Source organism: Peromyscus eremicus, chromosome 14 (assembly GCF_949786415.1).
Source record: "Peromyscus eremicus chromosome 14, PerEre_H2_v1, whole genome shotgun sequence".
Lineage (NCBI taxonomy): Eukaryota > Metazoa > Chordata > Mammalia > Rodentia > Cricetidae > Peromyscus > Peromyscus eremicus.
This window is the reverse complement of record NC_081430.1, coordinates 68375212-68391546: the sequence shown is the minus strand read 5'-3', so window position 1 is coordinate 68391546 and position 16335 is coordinate 68375212. Positions and strand designations below refer to the sequence as shown.

Genomic DNA, 16335 nt, shown 5'->3' with positions numbered 1-16335 from the left:
TCTACACTGCCCACACTCCCTCCTTTTACATTTTTGAGGTAGAGTCTTGATGAATTGCCCAGGCTGGCTTTGAACACACTCTAGCATAAGCGGGCCTTGAACCTGTGACCCTTCTGCCTCCGCTTCTAGAATAGCTGTGCTCACAGCCTGTGTCACTAGACCTTGCTTCGAACTGCCATCCAAGCCACGTGGAGATGAGTAGAACACATGGGTGCCTTTGCAGCATGAGATGGACAGCTGGAGTTGCCCTGCTGAGAACTAGGGCAGGTGTCTCAGTACCCAGCTGTAAAATGTCAACCTTTTCTCAATGGAGTCTCTTTTTATCAAACACTGTAAACACTGGCACCGTAGCGGTGAACACAGTGGGTGGTGTGTGATGCTGAGTAGTCACTGTAGAGGTGACTCCAGCTGTTCACTATGGGAGAAACAGAGGCCGGCCATCTCCATGGAAGAGGGAATCGAAGACTGGGAACGTGTCATCGATCCATGTCATGTTGGCAAGCAGCGGAGGACATCACAGGCCCCTGTGCCCCTTACTTGGTGCCGTCTCTGAGGGATGGGACTGAGACTGTCCCCCACGGCCTGTGCAGTAGGTTGACGCTCAGGACGCAGTAGACGCTCAGGAATGATGTCGGCCATACCCCTGGGCCCCCATGGCCTCCTGCTGCCTGCCGTCCTCATCTTCCCCATGACAGCCCTTGTGAAGGAGGGCTGTGCGGCAGGCCACACAGATGCCACAGGCCTACCGGGCAGGGGACACTGGTGCCCTCATTTCACCCTGTTCAGACTTTGGAGGACGATGAAAAGAGACAGGTGGCCGATCGTTGCCCTCGGCGGCAAAGCTGTTCTGTCTTCTGTCTCTACGATTCATCTCTGCCATTTTCAGCCAATTGTATCTGTCGTCACTTCTAAAGACAGCTACCAGTGCCATTGCTACCATAGCTACTGACACCAGCCTCCACGGCTCTCCTTTTGTCCCTCCTGTTCCCTTTCTTGTTGTTTTTGTCGGTACTGAGACTTGTGAGGGGAGGCTGGCCATTTAAGGACACCCTCACCAAGCACAGCACATCCTTCTTTGTTGGCTGTGTGGCAATAATCTCATGTTCTTCTGTTTCCAAGGGCTGTTCTTGGCTGATAAAGAGGCGGGGTGTGTGTGTGTGTGTGTGTGTGTGTGTGTGTGTGTGTGTGTGTATGTGTGTGCGTGCGCACAATTCGAAAGGCATAGGATGCTGGCAAGCCAGTGTGTATTTATGGGTCTTAGTACTCTGCTCCTGCTCTCCTATCAGCCTGAAGAGATGAAAGGGTTCTGGTGAGACAAGATGGAGTCGGGTGGGGAAAAGCCTAGATTCTGTGTTACAGAGACCAGATTGGGGGAGACGTCACACTTGTCACGGTGTCTCTAACTCTGGGGGATTCTGTGGCTCAGTTTCTTTTCTCTGCGTGTGAGCTAGAATGCAGATAGATAGAGTACTGCTCTCACCTCTCGGGCTGTGGGAAAGCATTTATCACAGTACTCAATATGAGAAATGATTTGAGTACTCAGTACAGCGCCCGGTCTGAGACACCGTGAACCACTCAAGACTGTGTTCAATATGGAGCACTGAAAAGTACTTAGCACAGTGCCCAAGTTTTCACTTTCACCTCTGTTACTGAAAGAATAAATGGAATTATAGCCTCATTCATCACTCTGAAGATGTATTCCTAAGAACTTATTTTCAACACGCCCTGTTCATAGACAGAATTAACCACAGGCCATTATTTTTTTTTGAACAATGTTATGCTTCCCAGATGCTATGTTACCATCCTTCCCAGGTCCTGTTCTGCTCAATAAGGACCCAAACTGTTCCCCACTGTTCCTGCCACCCTCACAGGGAATCTGTGGCAACATTAAAATGTGCCATTAATGAGATTTATATTTTTTATTTTACAAAACTTACATATTTCTATTTTCTTTTGAGAAGTTCAAAGTATTACCTGGGAGTTAATTTTGTCTATAATACTTTCAAAACTTGAAATCATTCTAAAAGCATCTTAAATATGTTCTCTCTCTCTGGCATTTTAATGATCCATGTTCAATAGTACATGCTGATATGTATCCTCTTCCAACAGGAAGATCCTTTGGAAGTAACAGATATGATTGTCCACAGTTGGGGAGGGGGTGAATCTAATGTTTCATGTGCTTATATAGTTTGATATGATTTGACATATCAAAATACTACTCAGCCAGGCTGTAGAGATAAAGCTTACCGGGTTATAGAACTCAGTATTTGTGGGGGGCTCCCATGTGTCCCCCATGGTTATGTGCAGTATGCTTCCATCTGGAACTGCTGTACCAGTAGGCTTGTGAGAACAGTCACCAATATTTGCATCACGGCATTTGTTGTTCTTTACCATGCCATGTTCCCATTATTTTTTACAACGATTCATTATCTGGCCATGTCACGAAGCAGGAAAGCCTCCATCACGAGCGGTCCTGGCTTATAAAACTGCTGAATTGAGCTACTTTTCCATTGTTTCCCAGCAGATGACCCTTTGATTAAGGAATGGAAGAGAGAAAAGAAATAGAATCACACTCCCAAGGAAAATTTTAGTAATTAGGTCCAGTCACTGTCAGCAAGGACATGTGATTCATCCCAGCCAAGCGCCAGCCCAGTATGGTGAATGCAATAAATGAGTGCAGGGAATTAGACAGGACATTGGAGTGAAGGCCTGTGTAAAAACCGAGCACCTGGAACACTTTGAAACCTTTACCCACGTTGAGAGGGGTCAACACTAAGAACGTAACCACAAATATCACTGATGTAAGTCCATCCTTAGTGCAGAATTCCCTCCAGAGTTTCACTGAGCAAGTTCTACGGTCCCGTTTCCCACCATGTATGAATAAAGCTGAAAAGGTCTGTGTAGATAGAGTTCCCAGCCTCCCCACAGCACCATCAGGATGCCCACACACAGCTGGGGCCCCTCCACAAATATGGAACACACTTTTGAATACCCCAATCCACTCTGGCAATGCCAGTGAAGGGCAGTCTCGGGCTGCCTCGGATGCCCTTTGCCCAGACAGGAGTGCGCCCTCTTCCTCAAGAAGACTCACTGCATGGGGATGGCAGAATCACCCCATAGAGCTCTGCACCACATCCTGCAAAACTCCATGTTGCAACACTCTGAGGTGGCCACCACCCATGGTAAAGGTTCTCCTGCATGGATAGAATGCCACCAAATCCTTCTCTTCCCAGGGCCTGGGCTTTTCCCTCCATTTACTTCTCTATGCCAGGATTCAGTCTTCTATACACCAAAACTAAGCTTCACATATTCCAATGTTTATCGGTAAGACTGTGAGTGGCATTCACACTTTAGAATAGAAAACTCACAGCTTCGCTGTTAAAATCCCAAGCTCCTCCTAAAGCAGGTGTATGTTTTACTTGCTTAATAGGCCTAAATGATTCTTCTCTTAAATAAAAACGCAAAGCCTCAAATTTGTCTTTGTTAAAAAAAAAAAAAAAAAAAAAAAAAAACCCTGTCAGGTACATTCAAACATTCACACAGAATGTGGGATTGGAGATAGGGGGAAAACATTTGCCTGAAACTCTGTGGGAGAGTGATGGTATACAGCCTATTCTCTGTTTAATCAAAGACATCAAACCTGAGCTCATCACTTGTAACTCAGGGATGCAGTTCAGAGCATCATCAGTTACGGGGTGGGTGCACAGAAACTTCCCCACAAATCAGCAAAAAAAATGATGACGTGCAAATCCTGCAGACTTGAATCTTGAAAGTGCGTGTGCCTTAGGTGGAACAGGACAAGTAAGAAGCCCTAGGGGTTACTGTGTGTGGTGGGGAAGGGAGTAAACTGTAATAGAAAGTAACCGATTATGTTTAAAAAATGAAATAGGAGAAAGAACATTATCATTTACTCAGACTGATGATTTATGAGTGACAGCCCGTCAGCATCCACGAGGGGAGTATGATTTAAAGTTATTCAGAAGAAAATGAATAAAAAAATTTCTTAAATAAATTTAAAAAATGATTAAAAATCTATTAAGATTTAATACCTTTAAAAAGCTATTCAGAAGAATAAATAAAGGGAAAAAATTAAAGACACATGAAAAATGGAGAGGTAAATGAAGTCAGGAGCAGGGACTTATCTTGTTTAAAGCTGGGTAAGAGAGTGGATTCCTCTTCCATAACACCAGCCCTCACTGCGGGTTATACCACATGGGCTGATGGAGGAAGCAGTTGACCTCTCATTAATGCAGACGGAGTGTGGTCGGAACAAGTTCTCCCTGTGTGGATCCACTCTCCTGGGTGGCTCTGAGCTACTGAAAAAGCCCGAGAGTTCAGGAAACAACAGGTCCTTTTCAGACTGTCCTTTTCCAAACAGGTGCTGGCGTCACGTGCTGACCCAGCACATGACCCTCATCACTTCTGACACTTACCAAAATAAACTTGCACACATGATCAATAGGTACCCACCATCCTGCAGAGACTCCAGCTCTTCTGATAAAATTCTCAACGTGTCCCCTGGAATCACAGGCTGCAGACCGATCCACTGTCCCATGGGAACTGGGTTATGCTCTAGTGCAGATGAAAGCAGGGTGGGGGTGGGGAATGCTCTCCCAGGACCTATTGGTGTCACTCCTGTGACTTGCACAGTCCCCAAAGAAAGCGTCAAACACAGTGCCAAATGGTTCTCTGGGGCACCAGCATCCAAGTCCAAAAATGTGTAACTTGAAGAGAAAAAACAAAACAAAAAAAAACAGCCTTGCTTCCTAGGAACCAACTTCAACAAACCATCAGAGCACAAATACAGAACAATAAAAAGTAGAAAGAACAGCCTGGCCGGAGAGCTAATTAGTAGAAGAGCTGAGAAAAGACTTGACCAGGGGAGAAAATACAATCTCATCACTGGGGCTGAAGACACGGTTTAATGGGTAAAGGACTTGGATGTGCAAGTGTGAACACCAGAGTCCTGGTCCCCAGCACCCACAAAAAGTGCTTGGTGGGGGTGGTGGTTGGCTTCTAATAGTAGCAACTTGGGTGGCAGACGGTGGGATTCCCTAGAGCAAGCTAGCTAGGCTACCTGAGTTGATGATTTCTGGGTTCAGGTGAGAGACTCTGCCTCAACATATAAGGTGGAGAGCGGTCCAGAAAGACATCTGACGTCAACCTCTGGCCTCCATATGCACAGGTGCACACATAGGAATGGATGCACACCACACACCTACATGCAAATGTTTTCATTAAAAATCAAGAAGATTTTTAGATCTTACAAAGTGATTACACTCTTAAAAGATCTAATTACTTGGCTGATCTCCGGAAGGCAGGGAATCTTAGTTCAGAAACTAGAAGTCAGTAACAGTACACACACACACACACACACACACACACACACACACACACACACACAAAATGTTATCCCAAGAACCTTGTTACTTCATTTTGGGCAGTGATTTTCACCACAGTTTTGATTGGTGGGATGGTGGGTAAAAATGTAACAACATAAACAAAATCAGCCCTGGGGAGAGGAGCCCATCCCTGTTCTGCAGACCTGTAGAAGCACCAGCTCTTTGGCAGAACACTGAACTTCTCGGGGGTGGGCAAAGAGCCCCACACTCAGACAGCCCCAAATCAACCTTCCTCAAGAAGGGAAATTTAAAGGCAGGTACAGAATTTTAGAGTATTGAATGGTATTCTTATTCCAGTACATGTAAGCAATAAAGTTATCACAATGCAAGAAGAAAAGCCAGAAGTGAGCAAATGGGCTAATAGAAAACTAGGAAAATATTAAATGCCCCGTAACAGAGGAGCAGGAGTAATTGTCACTACTCACTCACTGGGATATTTACACAGCCAGTAGCATTTACCGATGGCAACAATATGGCAAATTCCTATGATACAGTGTTGAGTGTGGGGAGGTAAAATGTCAAATGCTGAGATTGCAACTATAAATAAGTCTGGTGCCAGAGGAAAACCTAAAGGAAAATACCAAAGTACTTCAGGTTTTTACATCAGGTTGCTGAGATGGTTTCCATCTATTTCCTGACTCTTTTGGGAAACAGGAGTAATACTCCTTAGTGGAAAGTAAACTGGGAATCAAAAATGAAAAAAAGGAAGGCAAAGTCTTTAATAACTATTAACATTTTTCACATCATACATAAAATCCAAAATACTGGAATTTTGGAGCTTTGGGAAAGTTGTATAAACACCAAAGAGGCAAATGTCTGAGGGTCACGGGAAATCTGAGCTCTCATTCCCTTTTTCAAATGCTACTCAGGATTCCGGTCACTGTGCAAAGGTCCCAAAGGTGACCACCTCCAGTGGGAGAAATTCTGTGCCTTTGTCACTGGGTAAAGAAGACCCTGGAGGCAGGAGGAATGCGTGCTGGAGAAAATTCCACAGAATCTAAAGCAGACTCATGGATCAACAATCAGGGCCGACTCGAAAGGCACTCTCCACAGGTCACCCTGACTGCCTCTGTCATCTTTCTGTAACTCACCTGCTGCATCGTCTCAATGCTGTTGCAGGCTCCAGCTCCGTGGTCCCCTCCCATCCGCCCTAGACAAGACTCAGAGGAATGTCCTTGGGGTTCAGGTGGTGAAATCCTACAGAAGAGATAGCAGGGCCAGGAAAGAGGGAGAGCCCTGCCAGGAGCCATGTAGCTGCCCATGTGGAAGCTGTAGCCCCCTTACAGACAGCTCATGCCTTCACCCTACGAGCAGCTCACAGGAGGATCCACTTCACAGAGAAGGATGCCTGCAGGGTCCTGTGCAAGACCTTAATGCACCAAAGTCATCAGATTCACAGAGTTCTAACCTCAGTATTCTGACCCAAAATCTTTTCTGAAGGGTCTTGTTGTTAGCCATTTCCTGTAAAGAGCTCCCACATCTGTCGGCCAGAGCCATTGGCCATGCAGAGAGTGGCACAAAGTAGCCTCATCCATTTAGGCCCATTTCCGTGGTGCCCTTGGATTCTGCTTTGAGGGAGTTTTCCAAAGTCCCAGTGTGCCTCTTTTCTACCTTCTACCATTTTGCATCTATCTTTTTGTTCCCTCCCCAACCTCAGGTGGTTCGGGACCAGATCTCTCATTGCACGGTGAAGCTGCGCCAGACCACGGGCCTCATGGAGTACTGCTTGGAAGTGATCAAGGAGAACGATCCCAGTGGCTTCCTGCAGGTCAGTATTTACTAGTTCTGCTTCCGATTTCAGATGTCCCATAGCACTGAGTGTAGGACACAGAGATGGGACATCCAGCAGCCTGGCTTACCATGTGCCCCTCAATAGCAGAGCCTACCTGCATACTCAGTGAGTACAGGGGGAGCCTGATGCAGAGCACTGACTTCCCGGAAGTCTCTGGCAGCCTATGCTACCAGACTGAGAAGTGCATGGGCTGCAGGGGTTGGAGGTGCGCTTTTGTTCTGTGCTTAATCGTGAAATTTCCTCCAACTAAGAGAGTATTGCCTTGCTGAAAATCGGGCCTTCTCCCTAACAGTTTGTCAGGAGAAGTTGTTGTGTGCAAAGTCCCTACCTTGCTGCCCCCTCCTCCTGCTCAATAAGCCCATTATTTTTTTTCAATGGTACTAGAGGGGTTGTTTGGTTGGGGGCTTTTTTCATTGTCAATTATAAAGTGCTACGCTGTAACCTGGAGTTTTCTTACATTTTTGATACCAATGACAGGGAGCTTTTTAACCCAGCTAGGGCATGCAGATCTCTTCCAATGCATGCTCTGCAGCCAGCCGAGAGTGACAGATGGGACAGAACGTAAGAAATGAGAGAGATCTCCTCCAAAGAATCAAGGGAGAGTCACGTGAAGATGGTGTACTTAAGATGGACGAGGGTGTATAGCAGCCTCTCTGGCTTGCATACCTCATTCCCAAATTTTCTCTGGCTGCCCACACCTTCAAACAGAAGAGTAGAGCCTTTGTCTTATAGGATAAACTGGTTTTCAATGTATCTTATTCTTCGGAACTGTCAGCATTTGAAAGCTCAGTAATAAACGCATGAGCATATTCCAGGCACGTCTATTCATTGGTTAAAGGTCCTAATTATTTATAAGGGCCGCCTCCTGGCTCAACAAAAATGTTCGGATTTGCTTCAGAAACTGTGGGCTACCCTAGTCTAGTCGTCACACAGTCTTTCTCACCCAGCACACTGAGATGGGAGGGACTTGAGGTCCTCGCGGTTTGGTGGCAACGCTTACAGAGCCCAGGAGCAGTGTTGTGGTTTGAATGTGAGTTTGTGTCTCTCAGGCTGTGGTCTTTGGTGTGATTAGATTTCAGACGCCCTCATAAGGCGAGTCCACTTGACTGAGGACCAGTGGGGGAAAGGCACACTCACCCCCAGGATGACCACGGACTTCGACCTGAGCCTGGACAACAGTCCTCTGCTGCAGTCCATTCACCAGCTGGACTTCGTGCAAGTGAAAGGTGGGTTCTCAGGACGAAGGGTATAACGTCTAGAGAGGGGCTGGGGGAATGGGCTCAGCAGTTACCAGCTGCTTGCTGCTGGGCGTAGTGGTGCACTCCTATAATCCCAGCACTCTGGAGGCAGAGATAGGCACATCTGTGAGTTCAAGGCCAGCCTGGTCTACATAGCAAGCTCCAAATAAGACAAAATTAGAATAAAAAAGAAGAAATCAGGATCAGGAGAGGAAGAATCTAGAGGGACTCTGACCTCTGCCGGGGACGAAAACGCCTCCATTTTTAGCTGTGTAAGCTGAACAGGTCTGATAAACTCAGATATACTCAACCCCTGACTCTTGGAGAGCCCTGGAGAGTTCACACGTCAGGAGCAGAGCCACTGATATACACAGAGACAGTCAGAATGATATGTCACTGTATATAGCTAAGACCTTCCCACAAGAAGTGAACCCCAAATGGGGTTAGACATCACAGAGATCTGGTATCGAAAAGAACACTTCCTCTCGGATGGAGCAAGCAAACCAGGCGTTGAGCGATGAGTGAGCGTCTGAGAGGCTGACTGGAAGCCAGAGAGAGGAATGAAAATGATCAACTTTAAGATTAGCTTGTAGAACTCAAGGATATGGCAAGGTCTGTTTGAAGTCTTTAAGGTTTTTTGTTTTTGTTTTTTAAAGTTGGGTGCCAAAAGGAAAGTGTAAATACTCAAGATTAAAAACACAAGCGAGCTATGCAATGGTATTTCTTATGGCAATGAGATTAATCCATCTGAAGACTATTTCTGATTTTTTTAACTTCATGTTCATGACATATATAGATCCATACCACTACCACCACAATCAAGATAAAGAACTATTCCAAAGCCAAGTGAAAAGATGGGGATCTCTGACCCCAGCGATGAGGAGGCAGAGGCAGGAGGATCATGATTTCAGACCAGCGTGAACTACAGAATAAGATTCTGTCTCAAGAACTAACCAGAAAGGCAGCCCTTTACTATAAGTCCCCCTGCCCCCAGCCACACTCAAACTCATGACAGCTACTTCTCTGTGCTCCAACGCAACCATTTGAACGCGTTCTGACCTTTTCTGAAAACTGAAGAAATTGGGCCAGGCGTGGTGGCTCGTGGCCTGTTCCCAGCACTCAGGAGGCAGAGGCCTGTGAGTTCTGAGATAGCCTGGTCTACATAGCCTATTCCAGGCCGACAAGCGTTACATAGTGAGACATTGTATCAAACAAAGTAGATATAAGCCTTTCAAACAATCCAAAAATGAAAACAGGAGTTTTCAGGGCTGCAGAGGACACTCAGCAATTTAGAGCGCTTGCAGCTCTTGCAGAGGGCCAGAGTTTGATTCCCGGCACCCACATCAGGGAGGTCACAAGGCTTCCTGAAACTCCAGCTCTAGAGGAACTAACATCTTCTGGCCTCTTTGAGCACTGCCTTCACACACACAGACCCACACACATACACATAATTAAAAATAGAAGTAACATCTTTTCTTAGCTGGAGAAATTGATTTGCATTGTTCACCTCTTAATTTAAGCATCCACATAATAAATCATTCCTAAAAGTAGATGCTTTGCAGATTGTATATGTTAAGGGGGAAAAAATATACCTGCTTCCGCTTATCAGGCAGAATCCTATAACCAACCAGAGAAGTTTTAATACTGTTAGGGCTGCTGTCGTGTGGATGAATTTGAATTCATCCATGTGTTTGGCACACATACATCTCCTTTCCATGACTCTTGGTGTCTCAGTTTCCTCATTTTTTTTGTTTTGTTTTTTGAGACAAGTTTCTCTATGTAGTTTTTGGTGCCCATCCTGGATCTCGCTCTGTAGCCCAGGCTGGCCTCACAGAGATCCGCCTGGCTCTGCCCCCGAGTGCTGGGATTAAGGGTGTGCGCCACTGCCGCCCGGCACCTTAATCAACTTTCAAAGTGACATTATAGATTGTAAGTTAAAATGTTCTGTTGTAATAAAAAAAATGAGGCATTTATGAACTATTAATCAAGCAGACATTATCCCAAGTGCAGTTGATTTTTTTTCCCACTTCCATTTATTCTCCCAGCTCTAGGAGTTGGCCGAGGAACTTGGGGCACAGGAAACCTAAGTTACAGTGAGTGGTAGAGCTGGGGCCCACCCCAGGAAGTAACGTCAGAACACACCAGTGTCGTTCCCAAGGTGACCTATAGAACTGGTGCCTCCCAGTCCAGCTTCTTTGAGAAATAGCTCATTTCCTTTCATGCATTTAGGCGCGCGCGCGTGTGTGTGTGTGTGTGTGTGTGTGTGTGTGTGTGTGTGTGTGTGTATGGCTGTTTAAATTTTTCTCTGACACCTACATGGTGAAGTCACTAAACCACCTCTTGCAGAACATAGAGCCCCAGGTCAATTGCCCCCAGCCAGCCTCCGTCTATCTCCAATCCTTTCAACAAAATAAAACCACTAAAAAGTTATGTCTCGTGTAGCATGGAGGAGGAGCTACATCATAAAAGAGCAATGGAAAGGCTTTTGGTGGGAGAGGGGCAAAAACCACACCAACCCGATTCACCTTGGTAATAGAGCAGGAGGAAGGGGATGTCAGAAGGTAGGAACACTCCTGGCTTTGGTGGGCTGGCAGAGCAGTCCGCTCCCACACTCACTGCCCTTTGGGTCTGGCCCACCTATCTGCCCCCTGTGGAATCCAGGCCAGGGGGCAGGATGGGTCTGGAGTATGCAGCTCCTGCAGCGGGGATGAGAACTGAGGTCTGTGTGCTGGGCATCACAGACCTCCTTTCCAAGAACAGTCACTTGTCCACTCAGCAATGCACACAGAGGTAAGAGTGGAGACAGCTCTGTGTGCAGACTGCTCACGGCTGTACACACAGCCCAGAGAATACCAGCTACACCAGGGCTAAAATGCAGAGCACCCTAAATGCAGCAGCAACTGACTCGACATACAGGACATCCAGAGCAAGTCTTTATGACATTAATAGAAAAGATCATTTGGTGTGAGAGAAAAGTTTCTGTTTATCACTCGGTCTTAATTTAATTTGTTTTTGATTATTTTCTCACTGCCTTGTTAATTTATGTATCTTGCTTTGTGCTCATTAAGTTTAATCAATTCAGTGAGAGCCTGGTCCTGTTCAGTCTGAATAATTTTTACCTGTCAGATACTTGTGATGAAAAGAAAAAGCCAAAGCTGGCGACGCAGTGTCTGTTTACTGGCTGCAGGTGAACGATCATCACCTTTGGGATATTTGTTAGCACACAGATGGCTGTTCCTAGTGTATTGTTAGCTTGCTCATTTTCTAAGGGAATTCTTAGTCCACCTCATGAACTGCCCTTTCACAACTTGTCAGTAAAAATATCCCCCCCTCCCCAAACTGCATCCTAAGTCCAAGCACAAAAGATCCAAATTAAATAGCATTTGGAATAATATTAACATAATGGGACCATTGTGACATAACAATGTCATTAGATGTTTTTCTAACGATGTTACATGGGTACAGTAGAAACTCAAAATATTTTTAAGTAACTTAAAGTATGCATTTAAACTTCTGACATGGTTATGCAGAAAATATCTGCTTGTTTCTTGACAAGAAAATTTTCGAATCTTCCTGGTTTTGAAATCTTGGCGAGAATGTTCCTTTTGTTGCTGTGGAAGAAGACGGGTCTGCTGTGAGTGTCCACCAGTGTCTACTCAGGCAGCTGCTGCTTAGGAAGAATTCATGTTCTGGAATCACTGCCTTACTAGCTAAGGACTCCGTCACCCTGAGCAGGTGAACTCCCTCTAGAGAACACTGGACCGTTTGTGTTCGGATGCCTGAATTGTTCTGGCATGCTTCTGGTTGTCCCATCATTAGAAGACTGCTTCACCTTCTTTCCAAACCATTGGGAGTGATGTTTGGACTCCTAGTCTTTAACTGTGTACAAATGACACACCAAGTTTTGTCTCCTGCTTTTACTAGAGATCATTGTAAGAATATTTTTCCAAATTCTCAGTTGGTATTGTCCACTCTCTCCTGGGTCATGGGAATAGAGTTTTCAAGGTCTTTTCATAGTCTTCCAAAGGTTCTGCTGTATGGGTAAGAACAGGTTTCAGGCAGCTACTTTCTCCGAAGAATATTACCCAAGAATTGTGGGAGCACATAGAACATTTAAGGCAAGTTGCTAAAATCGATTGTCTGCATGTTAAGTCCACACCAGGACAAAGCTGTGACCTAAAACTCCACCAGCCTTTTAGCACAAATGGTTGTTAATTCCTTTAAGTGCCTCTCCTCCCCTGAGGATATATTAATCTTCATTAACTCCCCTTGAATGCAACAGCCCTTGTTACATTCCAAGGTCATAGTCAAGGACAGAGCGATCTGCACAGACTCTTCCTTGTGTTTCAGGGAAAGAGCTGCAGGAGAGGGTTGGCAGGGACGGGCAAACACCCACATATGCACAGGCAATCTGTTCACATGCAGAGGCTTGGAGGTGAAATGAACGCTCTCAGGATGTGTGTGATAGTCGTCCTTTCTAGGGGACCAGTGATGACTTTCTAGACATGCCCTGCATGTCCTCTAGGTCAGTGTTTCTCAACATTCCTGATGCTGAGACCCTTTAATACAGTTCCTCATGTCGTGGTGATCCCCAACCATAAAATTACTTTGTTGCTATTCCGCAACTGTAATTTTTCTACAGTAATGAATTGTAATGTAAATATCTGGTATGTAGGATATCCGATATTCGGACCCGGGGGGGGGGGGTGTTCACAACCCACAGGTTGAGAAGCACTGCTCTAAAGCTCAAATGTTATTCATATTGTTCAGCCACTGTAGAGGGGAGCCAATGGTCAACAGAGAAGGTGATGCTGTACCCTGGCATTCCTGACTATTAGGTTTCAAACCCGGGACCAATGGCTGAGGTGCCTATTAAACATATCTAAGTGGACTCTGGCTGCCAGGTTCTCCCTGCCTCCCTCAGTCCCTACCTGTTACAGGGCCCTCCTGGCTGGCATACCACCCCCTACCCTAACCATCTCCAGCCCAGGGGCTGGGCTGCCCTTCCCCCAGAGGCTCTTCCCCATATAGTCCAGTCATTGTGGTTACTGCCCTCCTTGTACCTTTGGGCCTTCCTGGCTGCTACACCTGTTTCCCCTCTCTCCCCTCTCCCTTCCCCTCCCTGTTCTCCCATGGCTCAGGGTCATGTCCACCCTGGACACTTCCAGACGTCTCTGCTCTGGCTATGCTCTCCCACATGTCTACAATCAACCTTCACTATACCTAGGACCAGTCATGTTCCTTTCCTTTCCTTTTTATTTCTTTTTTTCATCCACTGATCACCATAGCCCTGAATGGGAGCTACTTCAACAACGAAAACAGCCACCCATGGTATAAGAAACAGAAACATCTGGAATGAGATGTGGAGACTTGGCCCTAGTATAAAATTCCCAAGCCCCAGCTGCAAGAGCAGCCGATGGCATGTCAAACCCACAGCCTCAGAGCCAGCCTGCTGGACTTCAGGATCCCAGTTCCACCACTTGTTAGCCGTGACAACTGGGTTTCAGTTTCTTTGTCTATGAGACAGAGATAAGAAGAGGGTGGCTGTGAAAAATCCCATAGGGAATGCATGCAAACCTCTCACCACCCAAGTATTCATAACACATCCCTTTGTGTTTGTGGTCCGTGTGGGACTGGTGAGCCAACTCCCTTGTCCTCACCACATTACTGTTCGTTTCACAGAGGAATTCTGGAGGGTTCTTAGTGTTCATGACCTGAAGAGTAAGAAGAAGAACTTAGAAGAGGAGAGAGCAGCCTTCACATGATGAGACTTGCAAACATTAGCAGAAGGCACTGATGTAGAACAGAGCCCCAAGCCTCCCCTCAACCAGCCTTTCACAGACGCACACGTGACAGCACGCTGTAGCCAAAAGAACGTTCAGTCTGTAGTTTGTGTTTATAGGCTGGGAGAACATCAGGTGCTCCAACCGTGATCGGACCAGGAGAAACCAATTACAGAGGGAAAGCTGAAGATATCCCAGAACGAACACAAGACACAAAGACCAAAACAGTTAGGGAAGCCCCTGTCACAAACGTTTCGATACAAGAAATCATTCTTGGACATCAGTCCTGAAATTGTTGTGCTATATCCATGGCCAACCTATAAACTATAGAATGATTGAAAACACTTTGCATTTCCTGTAGACCATTTATTTATTTCAAACCTAATAAAAATGAAATAGGGTATCATAACACCTACCATAAAAATTTATTTTTCTAAATGTCAACCCTGAGTCTTAGCTAATGTGGCTGTAATTTTGACATGCTTGCTTTTTATATACATCATTTTGGGTTAAATAAGGAATAGATGAAAATGGAAAAATGTAATTCTTAGCATGTGGAGAAACAGAGTCAGACACACAATGGAGTCCAGTTTAGACACACCAGTGACTCTGTGTAACCCTCTACCCCTACCCACTTTGTTCATTCTCCTCCTGTTTAAATCTGAGACAATATTGAGATCTGAACACTAGTGACAGTTTTATTTCTATTTTTTCTTTTACGGTCTTCCTACTGGGGACTCAAAATGAAGCTCCAGTGTTTTAATTATATTAGGCATTGTGTATTTCAATTAATCACTTAATGATGCCTTTGTCTAATGGAGATTCTCGTTTCTGCCTAGACATTGCAGGCATCTGTGTGATTTAAGTTGAAATCATTTTGTGATCTTCTTCTTTGATTTTGTAACTGATGAAGTGTACATTTGCCTTCAGTATGAACGAAGGGAAATGAAAGGGTGATATGGAGCTAATGAGACAAACAGTCCAAGGATGGATTTATGATAGACCTAATGGAATAAACATCCCAGGGAAATTCATCCATGCCTCCAGAAGCCCTCTGGACAACTGTTTGGCTAAATTCCACCATAAATATAAAATATGTATTCCTTTTATAAAAGAAACCTATTTTTTAATAACAAAACCGTCACATACTGAGAGACTTCAAGCTGGCCCCCAGCAGCAGCACCCAAGAGATGCCTCCTTCTGTGTGGATGCTCATTACAGCCTTTGGGAGTTACATCTTCTCTCTCCTTTTTTCATCTGGTCCCGGAGTTTATTAAACTAGGCAATGAGTTTCTCTCCTTTCCTCCAAATTCAGATGCTCTGGGTCCCCTATGACTGCAAAAGCCATGGGTCTCTTAGAGGATTCTGTCCCGTGCCATTGACATGTGAGACTTCCCATCCTAAAATGGTCATCTCCCATTAACTACTCCCTAGTTTGGTTTGTTTAATGCTTGACTTAGCAGCTCGGATCTGGTTCCATTGGAAATCTTGTCCTTCACATCATGTACCTTATGGCTGCTGTGGTCTCCTGGGTCACCCACCATAGACCCCGTTTCCCGAACTGTTGTGAAATCAACACCGTCCTGGTTGGAATGACTGACAGGAACATCTTTAACTCAGTGCATGGCATTCCAAGTCTAATGGTGGTACAGCATACCAGCTGTTCCATAATTAACGTCTGGACAGAAATTCCAACCTGTTCTCTCCTATTATTAAAACACAGGGGGAAATGTTCTGGGGCTAGTTTAAAATATATATATATACACACACACACACATATTGGTAAGGGAATGGAGAGGTGGCTCAGTGGTTAAAAGCTCTTTCTGCTCTTGTAGAGGACTTGAGTTCAGTTCCCAGAACCAATTCAGTGGCTGGCAACTGTCTGTAACACTAGTTCCAGGGTATCTGACACCGTCTTTGGACCTCCATGGGCACTAGACATGCAATGGGTGCACATGTATACATGCAGGCAAAACACTCACACACATAAAATAAAAATAAATAGCTAAATTAAAAAAAATGTTTGCTGAAAGCATTTCCCTCAGCTGTGTATATTGAGTTCCTACGTTAGGAGCTGGATTTTCAACCAGCAGTTTTATGTCCGAGTGTCGGAAGATTCA

The 16335-nt window shown here is 45.3% G+C and overlaps 1 protein-coding gene across 2 annotated transcripts in view; it reads left to right on the top strand.

Annotated features, from left to right (window-relative positions):
- Positions 1-16335, top strand: part of Trim9 (tripartite motif containing 9) — a 107017-nt gene that overhangs the window by 64138 nt on the left and 26544 nt on the right. For both annotated transcript variants that reach the window (XM_059279594.1, XM_059279595.1), the window contains exons 4-5: positions 7060-7170; positions 8267-8420. In XM_059279594.1, coding sequence (XP_059135577.1) covers positions 7060-7170; positions 8267-8420 — 265 coding nt within the window. The remainder of the gene's footprint in view (positions 1-7059; positions 7171-8266; positions 8421-16335) is intronic.